The sequence below is a fragment of the Vidua macroura genome, chromosome 3 (assembly GCF_024509145.1).
Source record: "Vidua macroura isolate BioBank_ID:100142 chromosome 3, ASM2450914v1, whole genome shotgun sequence".
In the NCBI taxonomy this organism is placed as follows: Eukaryota; Metazoa; Chordata; class Aves; order Passeriformes; family Viduidae; genus Vidua; species Vidua macroura.
This window is the reverse complement of record NC_071573.1, coordinates 54,740,444-54,754,883: the sequence shown is the minus strand read 5'-3', so window position 1 is coordinate 54,754,883 and position 14,440 is coordinate 54,740,444. Positions and strand designations below refer to the sequence as shown.

Here is a 14,440-nt window from a genome sequence, read left to right as displayed (position 1 = left end):
TCACAGTAACAGGATAGTTTTTCAGGTCCACCTAGAGCAGCAGAACTGGGAGAAATCCCTACATTAGGTGCACACTGTGTCAAGTGTCAGGAAGTGCAGTGCCTAACTAACAACTGATAGGAGTTTGTGACTGCCAGGATTTGTGCAGTGTGACTCAGTGCCACCTCTTCCCTGCCTGGGCTGTGTCCCTTCTCTGCTCTTGTCCCTGTTGCACTGCCCCTTCAGCATCACTCCATTGTGCTACATTTGGACAGGGGCTCCCCCAGCATTTGGCCAAGGTGGCCACCTCAGACCCTGGCCCTACCTCAGGGCAGGGTGCACAAACTGAGGAACTGAGGGAAGGCACATGTCTGGTAGCACCCTGTTTTGGAAGCTTCCTGTGAATCCCTTCCTTCCTTCAGACATATCTGGCTAAGAGGCTCCACTTGTGCTAGAGTGTAACCTGTGTTTACCCTGGGAATAGCAGCATTCTGTGTGTTTCTCCCTCTCCTTCTCCTGCATCTCTGTTTCATCTGCCTTCTCCTGAGCACCTGTCATCCTCCTTGCCCTAAAAAGCTTTAGCACCTAGTGAGGATGCTCCCAATCATTTTTCCTTCTTAATTTCTCTACTGTCTCCTTCATTTCCATTTTCTGTGCTCCAAAATCTCCTCACCTCCATCACTTCTATACTTTCCACCTCTGAAGCTTTCTTCTGTTCCCTATACATTTCTATGTTGGACTCACCTCCTGTGCTCTGGCTGCCACAGGGCTCATTACAGAAGCTGGTTCACTTTTTCTGTATGTATGAAGGGCTTTGCTCTGGAGTTGTAGATTGAGAGAAGAGTACAAGGCATCAGGTGCCTCTTAGGAAATCCACAGAAAGTTCTAGAACTTGATCTCTATGTACACAGGAACAACCTGAGCTTTGACATGCTTCCATATGAAAAGTTGAGTCTTAATTTTTTGCCTTGTTGAGAAGCATAATCCACTTCTGTCATTGTCCATAGCTAAACCACATACACATCTGAACTCAACTTCGTAGTGAATTCATCTTTTTTCAATAAGAATAGAGAAGGAAGATGATAGTATAAGTCTTGCATCAGGTGGCAAAACTGAGGAGGTACTAAATCACATATCAGGAAGCATGAAGTTCAAGGGCTGTAGAGTGACTTCTGTGTCGCAGTTGGAGACAACACATAAGCTTACTGAGGATTTCAGGTCCAATTAAAGGAAGGCATTTCAGTATTAGAGACTGCTCAGCAGCTGTGATCACTCATGTGCTCCTGTGTATTGTCAGTGCTGTTCTTTCTAACAATTTCTTTGTTGTGCTTTTTAACGATGGCCAGATCTTGCGTGTCAACTCCTCTTTTTAAATACACGGACTTCTGCATTAGCTCAGATGACACAATTAGATCTGATGCTACTTGTTTTGCAGAGAAAAGAGATTAAGTGCAGATTAAGCTTTGGGTAGATTGCAAATGAAGGAAAACAAAAGATCAGAAGAACTTCTTAAAAGGGAATGGTTTGAATTTGAGCAGTTTTATTTTGGACCCAATAGTACACCAGACTGTCAACAGCACAGTGAAGCTGACAAGCTAAGATCATAGGATCATTCAAGCTGGAAAGGAATCTCAGGAGGAATGTTTAGTCCAACCTTCTCCTCATCAGGCTCATCTTAGATTTTAGGGTGTTATCCTGTTGGGTCTTCAAAATCTCCAAAGACAGAGATTGCCCTTTGGGCCGCCAAATCAAGTCACTATTTTCACTGGGAAAATGGTTTCCTTCCATCCAGTCTGAACGTGTTTTCACTCTTACCCAGTGTGTCTTGTCCCCTGACCATGCCCACTGTGAAAAGGCCAGTTTTATCTTCTTGCTGACCTCCTTTTAGGTGCTATGGGGGTGCTGTAGGTTCCTCTGGACAGCTGTCTCTGCCCTAGGCTGAATGAGGCCTCATCTTTCAGCCCTTCCAGGGTGAGTGCTCAAGCCCTGGAGGGGCTCAAGCCCATGTGAGGGGTTCTCTGCTCACTCTAGTTCATCATCATCTTTTCTTTTCTGGGCATCCAAAACTGAACATGATACTCTAGATGGAATCCAGTGAGTCCTGAGGAAGGAGGGGATGATCAGTTTCTTCCACCTCCCAACTCTGCACCTCGTCACACAGCCCAGGATGTTGTTTGCCCTCTTTGCTGCCCGGGCAGACTGCTGGCTTATGCCCAGCTCCGTCTGCCAAGATGCCCAGGGACTTCTCAGCAAAGCTGCTCCCTCTAGTCAAATCCCAGCTAGCACCACTGCAGGGGGCTCATCCTTCCCAGGTGCAGGACCTTGAACTTGTTCCTGTTGACTTTTACAAGGTTCCTGTCAGCACATTCCTCCAGCTTCTCCAAGTCCCCTGAGGTGGCAGCTCTTTCCTCAAGCATAAAAACTGGCTCTGGCATGATGCATTGCTAAATTGTCAACAGAGTAAATAAACTGTAGAAAGAAGCAGATTCCTCTCTTCCACTTTAAATTTCTTACAATTGCTGAACTCTTGAAGATCTACTTGTAGCAGTAGAGCAGGGAAAAAAATGTATCCATAGGTATGGTGTTTAAATGGATAGCATAATCCCAAATTTGTGTTGGCCTGGCTTCTTGTTCTTCTTCTAAATGGGGAAAAATACATTATCTGGGATCAAGGTATTGCAAGAGCAGATACTCTAGTTCATACACAATGCAGGGTTTCTCTGACAAATACATTTTCATGTATTTGTATATGTTGCCTGCATGCAGAAATGTCAGGTGCTGAGGTTTCGTTCATTCCCTTGGAGGTAACTGTATCTCACCATGAAGACATCTTTTCATTATACTAAACTTAAGTATATCTTTTCTTAATTTCTTCTTGTTATTCCTAATTGCTTCATCCCTAAGCAACCCAGCCCTTGGTGTTTATGTGGCAAATACTGTAAAATTGTATACTTAGCTGGGTTTGTAGTGCTATAAAATTCATAGCCGGCCAGTTGAATTTTTGCCATTAGATGTCACTACGTGTACAGCAGACTGTTTTTAAAGGCTTGACTTTTATTTAGCATCCTGGAAAAATGGAGGAGGGAATTGGGAGATGTAGGAGAGAGTCTAGTACTGTAGTATGTTGGATATGCCTTAACTAAAAGCAGCACAGAAGGAAACATAAGATTTTTGACTTAACTCCAACAACCAACAGATGATGCTGTGACCTTAAGCATATATAAATATGTTTAGCAGCTGCTGTGTAACATATTTATAAGTGTTTAGTGACCTGGAGGTTAATCAAAATGAGTTTGGTGATCTCAGCTCAGTTCTTAATGGACTCTACTTCATATTATAGCACTGATGCAGCACAATTTGTCACAGTCGGCAGTCTTTACTCAAAGGAGGCCTACTGTGGAGTGAGAATTAAAGGCTGAAGTAATACCTGATTATTTCTCCCTAAAGAAACTTTCCATTCCAAGCCATCATAGAGCAAAATAATATGTGGAGGAGCTCTGTACTGCTCACTGCCCCCAGTCTCGGAATAAAACAGCATTTACTCTGACAGGATGTCCTTTCAGTGTTACTGAATTAGCTCATGCGTGCTGTGGTCAGGGCTTTGATAGGGGGCTGGGAAAGGACAAAGTCCTGCCAGGGATAGTGCTGAGTCTTTTCATTTGCTGGGCTCTTTCCAGAGATAGAGAGCTGTGTCTGTTCCAAGTACAACATTACATAGAAGGATGAAAGGGAAAGCTATTGCCTTGCCCGATGAGATTTCAGAATTAGGTTCTGCCATTCAGGTTCTTCTGGGTGCAGAAGCAATATTTTTAGACTTCAGTTGTTTTCTTGCTGTCCTGGCCAAAGCCTGTATATTCTTTTTATTTAATTTCCACTCTCCGTCTAAATTGGAAATAGTTTCCTACTTCTTGATTTAAAGCTCTTGTACAGCAGTATGCTTGCATGAGCTGCAATTGAGATTGATGTCCATTGTGGGTAACATGAAATAGGTTGTACCTCAATTTGAGACAATGAACAGCCCCACAGCTTATAAGATACACATGTTAGGAAGTAATAGTATTGAAATATTAGTAGGTAAGGACCAATTTCAGCTTACCTGCAAGGTGTGTGTCTCCTTTGTATTTTTAAAGTAACAGAGGGACATTAAAGAGATAGATACCTGTAGAGACTTGCCTTTTCCAGGATCCTAGCCTTACTCCATAAAAGAACCTCTGAAAATCCATTACTTCTTTTTTAAAGTATGAAAATATGCTTGCACATTTTTTTCATCTTCACTAGTAACTTTACCCAGTAGCAGAAAGGATCTTGCTTATCCAGCATAGAAGGCACTTTTCAGTTAACTGCATTTGCTGAAATACAGCAATTTTCAGCTAAAAAAGGAGGGGGGGAGGGGTTTAAGTTACAGTATTTACATAAGAAAAGCTTGGTTGTGTGACTCAAATAATTTAAAGTTGTTGCCAAATGGTTCTGCTCTTCTCTTTTCCCTTTGTAATTTTCCCTTGGAGCATTGCACCACTGTGCATTTTAAATCTTTTCCCTCCACTTCTCGTCGCAAGCTTCATCTGGGAAATGACATTGTATGGCAGTTATCTCCTTCATATCAAAAGAAAGCCGTTGCGTCTTTGCAAGAGTGAAGAAAAGTTTGTCTTCAGAGAGCAAAGGACAAAACTGACTTGGAAAAATATGCTTTATTTAGATAACACGTTCTCTTTTCCTTTGAAGAAATTCACAGTGTGTCAAGAAAAATTAGGCCAAATACTGCTTTAATGGTCTTCCTCCTGTACCTCCTAAAAAAGAAATCTGCTTCTACCAATTGTGTTAAGAATCTGCCATGAGTTTGGAGAGGACAAGAAGCCATTGAAGTTACTCAGGGTTCTTGATTTAGGAGTTTTCTTTTTTTATTTGAATACTGTAAAATAATTAAAATTAGAATTTCTACTAAAACTCTCATCTTGCTACCCAGACGTTCAGCTTTCCCTTCCTGTAGGATGAAATTAAGTGCTTCATTTTTTGTAAGGAAATAAAAGTTAACAGGTACTAAAGCTGTGTAAAAGAGCGGCTGCTTTCTTGTTTCTTTTATTTGGAAAAGCAGCAGAAATGTACAGGGGGCACACTGAAGAAAGAGATCTGAGTTTTTATTTTCCTATGTATTTTCCTATGAATATACAAGTAAGTATTTTTTTCTGTGTGTTTTTATTCATTTGTATTATTTTCTATGTATAAGTGTTACTCATGTACATATGATAATACATGCAGTCTTCAGCTGTACTAAGAAAAGGTAGGTAATTGTTTTATGTATTAAAAGAATAAAAGGTTATTTTTGAAGTTGAATCATGCATTACATTGGGTTATCGTGTGTACTTGAATTAGATTATTTTCTTCCTTGTGCCTCAGTTTGTCTATAGAGTTTGACAAATCGGGTACCAGGCATACTTAGATACTTCTTATAACTTAAAAGTAGATAAGTTTTAGTCTTTCAAAATACTTGGTCTGAACTATGCGGAGAACTATGTAAGGGCTTCATTTAGAGCAGTTTTCGAGACAAATTTAAGTCTCAGTTATACAAGCATTATACAAATATGCTATTAATTTTCAAGAGCAAAATAGTTCTGCTGAGGTTTCTTGTTTCAATGAAGTGGAATACGTATTGAGTTTTTGGAAAGATTTGGCATAGATGACCCATACAGATGAACACTGTTCAACACAATAACGACAAATGCAGAAATCAGAAATTGAATCTATGGTACCCATTTTTCTTTTGGTCATTTCACTGTTTATTAAGGTCTGGCAGGTGAGGATTGCTATTACATGGTCAAAATGGTAAGAATGGTGATGTGCTGGGTTTTTTTTAATGCCAATGCTAGGTTCTAATTTTGACTCCTGATCATATTGCTGTCTACTCATAGGATATATAATATGAGCTGTATTTCTCTTCTGATTGATAGTGACATAGAAAGACTCTGTTTATGTCTCTTGAAATTAGTCTTCAGTCCAATTCTATTTCAAATATATGATAATAAGCTCAAGACTAACTCAAAGCTCCCCACGTAGGTAAAATGAACTAATTACCTGCTTTTTCCTTACAAACATTAGGTGATGTGCTCTGTGACAAACCACAGCATCTTCAGCAGTGAGGTCTGTAGTGAGATATTGTATGTGTGCTTTCCTCTCCTAGGCAAGGCAATTTTCCTGCCATGAATCAGAGCGGCATTATGGGATCCAGCTCCCCCTACACTCAGCCGATGAACAACAGCTCTGGCCTGATGAATCCACAGGCTCCTCCTTACAGCATGGCACCCAACATGGTGAACAGTTCAGCAGGTAATGGTGAGTAACCTTCCAGCAGTGACCTTCCTCCATAAACCTGCTTAACACTATCAGCCTTGGGCTGGTGGCAGAGGAACATCTTTCTTCATTTGATTCACCCCTGTTGGGTAGTTCGGAGTGATTTGAAATTAGGCTAAGGTGCTTGCTGGTTTTTTTGTACAGTAACTGATACATTTTTCATTAAGCCCTTCTGCACAGCATGCAGATGAGTACAGGGTTTTGCACAGTTCCAGCATCTCTCAGACTCAGCTTGATGTAGGTGTTGACCAGCAAGTATATGTATATTTGTGTGTATGTGTCTGCAAGAAAGGGAAGGAGAACAGCTTCTTGTTTTAAGAGGTTGCTTTTGTTTTTCAGCATCTTACTCACTAAGGTTGCAATTTCAGATATTTAAAGTGGTAGTCATTTAAAAAAAGATATGTGCACTTGCTCTGACTTGAAGATGCTGTAAGCTGGGCACTTAACATAATTATTCTGTGTGGAAAATATAGGCCATATTTCTGTTTCCAAAATTTATATAGGGTTTCCTCATGTAGTTATTTAAGTATCAGTATATGAAATTTTACCATAACTTCCTCTTGAAGAAAACAAAAAGCATATTCAATGTAGCTCCTGGATCTATCCTTCATATCATGACTTATGAGTTCAGAATTGCTTGTAGCTTTGTGTGTGACTCTGAAGACCGGTGAATAGTTTTGCACAAATGTGCTTCATGGTCCATATTCAGCTTGAATTCCTAACAATTATCCTCCTTCAAGATAATACTTCAGCAAAGATCAATTCTTTGATTGGGCTGTGTTTGGATGGAGTTTCAATGACTCTGAAGCAGATCCTCCCAAGTACTTATTCCAATAATGGAATTTCTGTGCCTGCCTTATTGATTACGTTATCCCTTTTAGAAATGTTGGGGGTTTTGGAGTTTTTTCTGAAAGCTGAATATGTTGTGCTAAGGTAATAGGAAGTTGTTTCTTAGTTGGTTTTGTTTCTACTTTTATTTATTTCTTAAGAAATGCCTTACTACCTAAATTGTATCTTACCAAGAACCAGGTTTTTCACATCTTTTGCTCTACCCCTCTGAGCCTATATAATTCTTTCATCCTTTGCATCTTTCGCTGTCTTTTCTTCCTGTCAGTTCTATATGTTCCGGTGTCTTTGGAAGAAAATAGCCACAGTGAGATGCTAGTGTCTGGTATGTCCAGAGTTTCTTTCCTCTACGTACGAGCTGCTGAGACACTGAACAGTGTCCTATATTTCAAGAACATTGTTACCATTTTGGTTAGCTGAAGAAAGGAACCTGCTAATCAGTAAGATTTTTTTTTTTTTAAAGAGAGAGAGAAATTAACAAAAAAAAAAAAAAAAAAAAAAAAAAAAAAAAAAAGGCTTTTTCCAGTTCTGGCCTGGAAGCTTTTGGCTAGCCCAGACAGCACACTGCACCATATGAATAAAGAGGGACAAGCTATTGAAAAGAGCATTAGATAATAGCTTGCTTTTTCCCCACCAGAGCTGTCCCAGGTAATATTATGTTTTGTTTGTGTAGTTATGTGTTTTGTCTGGCTTGCTGAAATAAAATTACTTCTGAGCATTGAAACTGTGCTATAAATTCTGTTTTGCTATTAGCAGAAGTAATTTTTCCACCCTTTTCTGTTGGCCCCCAGAGCTGCAAAAATAACCAACAGCAAACAGATGGCAGAGTGCCCTGCCTAAGAAGATTTATGTATTCCTAAGGAATAACCAGTTTAAAGGAAGATTCACAGAGGTTTTTTTGTTCAGATAATTCAGCCATTCGTTATTTCATACAGTGGAAATCTGTTCAGTGCAAGACCATTTATCCTAGCAGTCTTTTGTATGGGGTAGTCATACTCTTTTTATTGTGTTATGCATTCTGAAATATTGGATTTTTAATAATTTAAACATTTATCAGGGTTTTTTCTGCCAGTGCATTTGTGAGGTTTTCTTTTGTTCCAGTTATATTAATTCAGAGATTGCCCAATGGAAAGTAAGTATGAGATGAACTAGAGGAGTTCATTGCACCTCTTTCAGTCTGTGTGGGAGTAGACACGCATCTAGAATTGCTTTACAGACCTCCAAGAGGCACTGTTGGGGAGGAGATGGACTCACAGAACACCAGAAAGAGAAAATTAGGTATGAATACATTGCTGAGTGCAAATGCTGTGGGAATGCTTAATTTCTCCCTATCCAGACTCATCCTTCTGCTTCAGTCAAAAAAATGGATGCTTAAGACAAGTGCAAATACAGTACTTTTAATTATGATTTCTTGAGCTGGGGGTGCATTTTAAGGTCAGCTCTGGCCCTGCATTTGATGAGGTGGAGAACCTATAGGTGACTCCTTTTTAGGAGCTTGAAAACAAGATTTTCCGAGGCAGGAAGACCAATTCAGCTATGTGGCTCCTTAGCTTCTCCTTCCTCCCTGCCCCATAAAATCACACATCTGTCAGATAAACCAGGGTTCAGTCAATGTGGAGGGCCAAAACCAAGTGCAGCTGAGTGACTGCTGCTGGAGTGAAGGCATTGGTTAACTTTGCTCACATACACTGAGCATCCACAGCTGTGGCTTCAGTTAGAGGCCAGTGAAAACCTTAGCTGAGCAATAGGAGAAGTTAGTTTCTTCGCTGTCTGGGTTTTGAAGGGGACAGTTTTGTTGCCTGTTGTGAGGGAGGAAGGCAGGTCTTTCATTTCAATAAAATGCAGTTTTAGGTTGTACTCTAAAATAGGAGAAGATTGCTGATAACCGATGGAATTGTTTTCATATGGTGTTGGAGCTTCAGCACAGCTATGTCTAACACTGGTTTTGTTACCCATTTTTAGTAGTGTTTATAACTCCTCATTACCAGTTGATCCTTTTGTCTTTGGTTTTTTTTAATTAATGTCACAATTGAAATGAAAATCATGCTGCAGTTATGCATCCTAATACTTCAACAGTGACTGTGGATCAAACAGCTTCTGCTGATGCAGAGTGGTTTAGGAACACAGAAATTACAAGATCAAAGAAGACAGAGTCTTCTAATAGAGTATTCCATCCATAACAATAACAAAAGCTTCAGGAAAAAGGTGTCAGAATCCCTTCACAATTATGGAACAAGCTGCCATTCAGAAAAATTGTATAACTGCTGCTGTCCTTTTATTGTATGAGTTTACATTATCCATATATATATTTTACACTTTCCCCCTCTATTTTTCAAATTCCAGCTTTAAAAATGCATATATAATAAACAGGAAATTTACAACCCCCAATATAGCTCACGCTGTAAGCTTTGTTAATTCTAGTGAAAATTATCTTTAAAAAGAAGCAATATGAAATTTATGTCTCGCAAGTTTCCATATTGTTCTTGCACAGAAACTGGCATTCACAATCTCTGCTATCTCTGGAGATGAACAAACCAATAAAAAGGCATTAATCTCCTTAGTGCTTAAGGATACTTTCCTTATTTCAGTACCTGTGTCTTACTGAAACCTTTCTTTTTCTGGGTATTGTTATTCCCAATTAACTTTCAACATCATAATACTTTACATAAAATGTGATATTCTAGGAAAAATGATTTGCACTAAAGGAGTTAAAGGACACTCTTTAAAATAATACTAAAAATCATACATATGCTCTATATTTGACTTGGTATTTATTTGAATGAACCTCTAACAGGAAAAGCAATGATATTTATGCAGGTGAAATATTTTATTAGAAACTTTATTTGGATTTTTCTGGTTTGTAGCTTGGTTGCATTTTTCTGAAAAATGGTACATCAGTTTATTTCAGGGTTTTTTTTTCCCTAATGCATATCTTTGTAGGAGCTATTATTACACATTTAGATAAAGTTTCTGGAGGTTGTCAGTAGGTGGTAACAGCTGAAATGTCCCATCACCTATATTCCAAACAAGTGATGACCATGATCCAGTGGTCACTGTGTGACTGTAAATCAAGCCAGCACCTGGCACGGAGATGCCCACATCCCAAACTTGTCATTCCTTGGACAAGACTTGTCAGCAGAAGGGCAATGTGGCACTGAGATCCCTGGTGACTCTCTCATCCTTTTGAGATAAGGTCCTCAACCACCTTTGGCTGCACTTGTCCCCAGAGCTGGAGGATCATTCATGGCAGGACATTGGGCAGTGCTGTTGTCCCTCTTCTGTTTTTTCAGCAGGCATCAAAGCAGTGGGGATCCTCTCATCATCTCCACAGTCACTAATTCACTGTTTTTGCTTTTTCTTCTCTTTTTTTCGCAGAGGGAGAGTGCTAGGGTTGGAAAGGAGAGTGGAATGTTTTACATTACAAGGGAGAGAGGAGGGAGTATTCTGTTTTGTAGAGCATGATTTGTTATCACACTAGCAATAAAGAGAAAAACAATGTTTGTATATTGCTGCTTCTACAGTATTTCATCATCTTCTGGGACTGGTAGAGCAGCCTTTAGCAAAAAAGAATTCTTTACTGCAGTTTTACTCATGTCAATATCTGCCTTTGAGTACATTAAATTCAGTGTGGAATAGTTAATTCAGGACCTTGACCTATACTTGCTTTCTGAAATCATTCTAGCTCTTAAATTCTTATAAGCCAGAGGCTAGTACTTGAAACCTATTCACAGTACGCCACAACACTTCTTGAGTCAAGATTTCCCTGTTATCCTCCTCTCTACAATGTTTTCTCCTTTGGTCTGCACTTCACAGGCAGAATTATCAGTACCTGTGTAGAAAGAGACTGTGTCTTATTTTAGCAGTTTCGTGACAATAACAGTATTTCACTGCTCAGAAAGGGTCAAAACAATGTTCTCACTGTACCGCTTAGCTAAAAAAAGTGAAAGAATGTCTTCTCACAAATCGCTGGAGAGTATGTTTGCAAGAAGTTACAAAACAGCATTTCAACAGCAGATAGAAAAATAGCTGTGGAAACATCTTGGGTAAAAGCTATATGGAAAATAGACAACCTTGCAGTTTGCCAGCAAAGTGCTTGCAGTTCTTCTCTTAGAGGTACAAAGAAAGAACGTAGATGAACTAAATAACTTAGAACAAATGTGAAACAGAATTTGGGTAATTTCATTATTTGTTTCATAATCGTCTCCAATTCCTCATAGTTATGTTTGTATATGCCAACAAGAAATAGTCAGAAGCCAGAATGAACCTGTATTTTACATTTCTAAACATGACTAATAGAGTCAGAATGTGTGCTGTAATCTGCAGGCTGGAGTTAGTAGCCCTTTATATGAGGTGTTAACTTAAACCCCTCTGAAACAGAGATCCCATAAGGGACTTCTAATGGAAACAGGACTACCAGAAGTGGACACAATTTTTAAATTTTTTGTAATAGAAGTATGATGTGCAACTAGATAAAAGTGAGGTACCAGCAGAGGACTTAGCTATGCAAAATTCTGGTGAAGAAGCGTTATCATTAACTTTGCTTTGTTTGACCTCTCTAAAATTGCTTTATAGGGGAAGGGTCAGCTTTGCTTGCTTTGAAGCGAAAACCCAAGACTTCTTTTTTAGCATTTTCACAGCAGGAAATATGTTAACTGTTAAAATGGATTTTGTATAATGGTTCTGCATCCCAGTTTGAAACCACACTGTGGCATATATTTCACCACTTTGTACATATATTTTTTTAAATCTCTGAAAGAAAAATAACCAATTTTTTTAAATGCATATTCAAAACTAGAGTGTGTTAGGCTGCCATCCTTCATTTGAGAATGGTCACAAGCTGCCCCAGCTCCTCAAGCAGAGTATAAGGGCAAAATGCATACAAATCAAATGCTTAGTAGATGCTGACTTCCCAGTGGCATGTTGACTGGCTGTTTTGTTGAGATTTCACACACATACATAAAAATAACAGCATTTTTCGCTGATCCCAATAGATTTTTCTGTGCAGCTGCATCACTTGTAAAAGGCTTTTTGTTCCAATTCTTGAAGTCTGAAGTATTGCAAGTAATTTTTTTTTTTAAATCTCAATTATGATTTATGTGTTGTGATTACTTTAAGGGCTTGATTGGGCTACAAATGTGCTTTGAAAAAACAAGAAAATGTGCCCATGAAAAACACCGGCAGTTCAAAGCTGAATATTGAGCATACAGTTGTAAACTCACATGGCACATGGCTGGGTAGGTTTTTTTGGCAGAGCCAGAGTCTCAACCTGCAGTGATGCTAAAGATATTAGCAAATTAGCACTGCAAAGCTTGCCAGCGTATTCGCTAGAGTCCTGCTCATGCTCTCACTGCTGTAATTAAAACTAATTATTTTCTAAAACATAGTAATACATGAATATGTGCAATAATCATTTTGTAGTGGGCAATCTGTGAAGTATTTTTAAAGCTTCTTTTCCCCCTCCTGTCTTTGGCTTGCTGTGCAGTGTGCCTGCTGCCTGGTGCAAGCCAGCACTGTCATTTTGCAAGAGCTACACTACTTTGGTAAAGACAGTGATAGTTTACTGATTCTTACATTTTTACATGTGGGATATATATTTTTTCTTTTTTATTGTCTTTTAGGCTATTCTGTATTTTTCTTACTTCATACCCTTTGAAAGAAGGGCATGAGGGGGATTAAAAAGAGAGAAAGGGAAGGTAATCCAGTCTTTCACAAATGCAGTGCACATGGTTTTCAGCAGGCAAAGAATCACCTGGTGTCTTGCTGCTGTTTTCTGGTTATTTGCATTGATTCAGTGTCATGGCACCTCCTGGCATCTGCTCTGCCCAGTAATTTCTTTCTATTTCTCTGAATGTTTCTTGCATCTTTTTAGAAATCCAGGAACCAGGAACCCAGCAGCTCTGCAGCAATAATACTGTACTTGGCACTTGCATCTTCAAATTAAAAAAACCCTTAAACTCCTTGCACCCCTGGGAAGCAACTGCATGCCATTATCAAAGAAAGACATTTATGTGTTCGTTATAGTCCCACCTCGTTTTGGCAGGAGGAAGAAGCTGAGTGCTGGTTGTCCAACAGAGCACGGTTTACAGCTTGTAATTCTGTAGTTAAGGCTCACAGTGGCTGAGCCATTCATATTGAAGTAGTAGGGGCAGGAATTATCTGCTGGACACCAGCCTTAATACAGATGTAATTGGAAAATTCAGTTTTTTTCTTAGATTCAACATGGCAAGCAGAATGTGCATTGCTTTCATTTACGTTTTGTCTATTGCTAAAGGGAGAGTGCAGTAATTAAACAGACATTTTGTTAAAATAATGTGGTCAAACGCAGAGACAGTTGAAGAGCACCAGCAGCATGAAGAATGAATTCTACTCTGTTAAGCGATGGTTGTTGTTGCATGGTGCTTGTATTCTGTTCTTGTTTGTTCTCCTTTGTTTCCTCACTTCAACTGAAGAGGTTTCCAGGTTTCTGGATGCTAGAGTAACGGGACAGACGTGGGAAAACCTCTCCTTCACTTGGCACCTCAACCATGCAGCAGGAGGCGTGTTTTTTCCTACAAACCAAATAAAGTCATGCTTAACTGTTTCTCCTGTTTTCGATTAGCACCTATGGGTCTTGCAGATATGATGACACCCGGTGAGTCCAAACTTCCCCTTCCTCTCAAAGCAGATGGCAAAGAAGAAGGAGCCCCCCAACCCGAGAGCAAGTCAAAGGTATTTACCACCTTCCGCACGTGGTGTTGGTTCCGCCTGCAGAGGTCTGCTGTGTTGTCCTTCATCTCCTGGTTTTGGCCTACCCACTTCTGTTCTTTCCTGCATGCCTTTCCATTCACGTGCAATCTCTTTCTTTCTTTTCTTTTTTTTTTTTTCCTTTTCTTTTCTTTTTTTTTTTTCCTTTTCTTTTCTTCATTGTGTGGATCTGAAAGTTACTAGTTCTTACGGCATTTTAACTTGCGGGGGCAAAGCATCCCAAGCCAAAAGTTGCGTGGGCATTTGGCTGTGCCAGGTGGGTGGGAAAGAAGGGTCTTGCCTGGTTTCAATCCTTGCAGCCATTTTTCTCTGCCTTCAGTTATAGCTTCCTGTTTTGGCCGCAGCAGCAACATACTTTAATATTTTGCTTTCCTGCCTTATTTGATTAAATAAGGTGAACGGCTTGTTTTTGTTTCTTTCTTTCATAATGGGAAACCCATGCTTAGCATTTCATGTGAGCTTGAAGTAAGCATGGTGGCTTAGTGACTTTAGCCAAGCATCCAGCAAACTTTCCAAATTATACTAA

General features: G+C 39.5%; 1 protein-coding gene across 3 annotated transcripts in view; it reads left to right on the top strand.

Moving 5' to 3' along the window:
• ARID1B (AT-rich interaction domain 1B) overlaps positions 1–14,440 on the top strand; it is a 325,304-nt gene that overhangs the window by 277,187 nt on the left and 33,677 nt on the right. For all 3 annotated transcript variants that reach the window (XM_053972619.1, XM_053972618.1, XM_053972621.1), the window contains exons 9-10: positions 6,155–6,306; positions 13,769–13,878. In XM_053972619.1, coding sequence (XP_053828594.1) covers positions 6,155–6,306; positions 13,769–13,878 — 262 coding nt within the window. The remainder of the gene's footprint in view (positions 1–6,154; positions 6,307–13,768; positions 13,879–14,440) is intronic.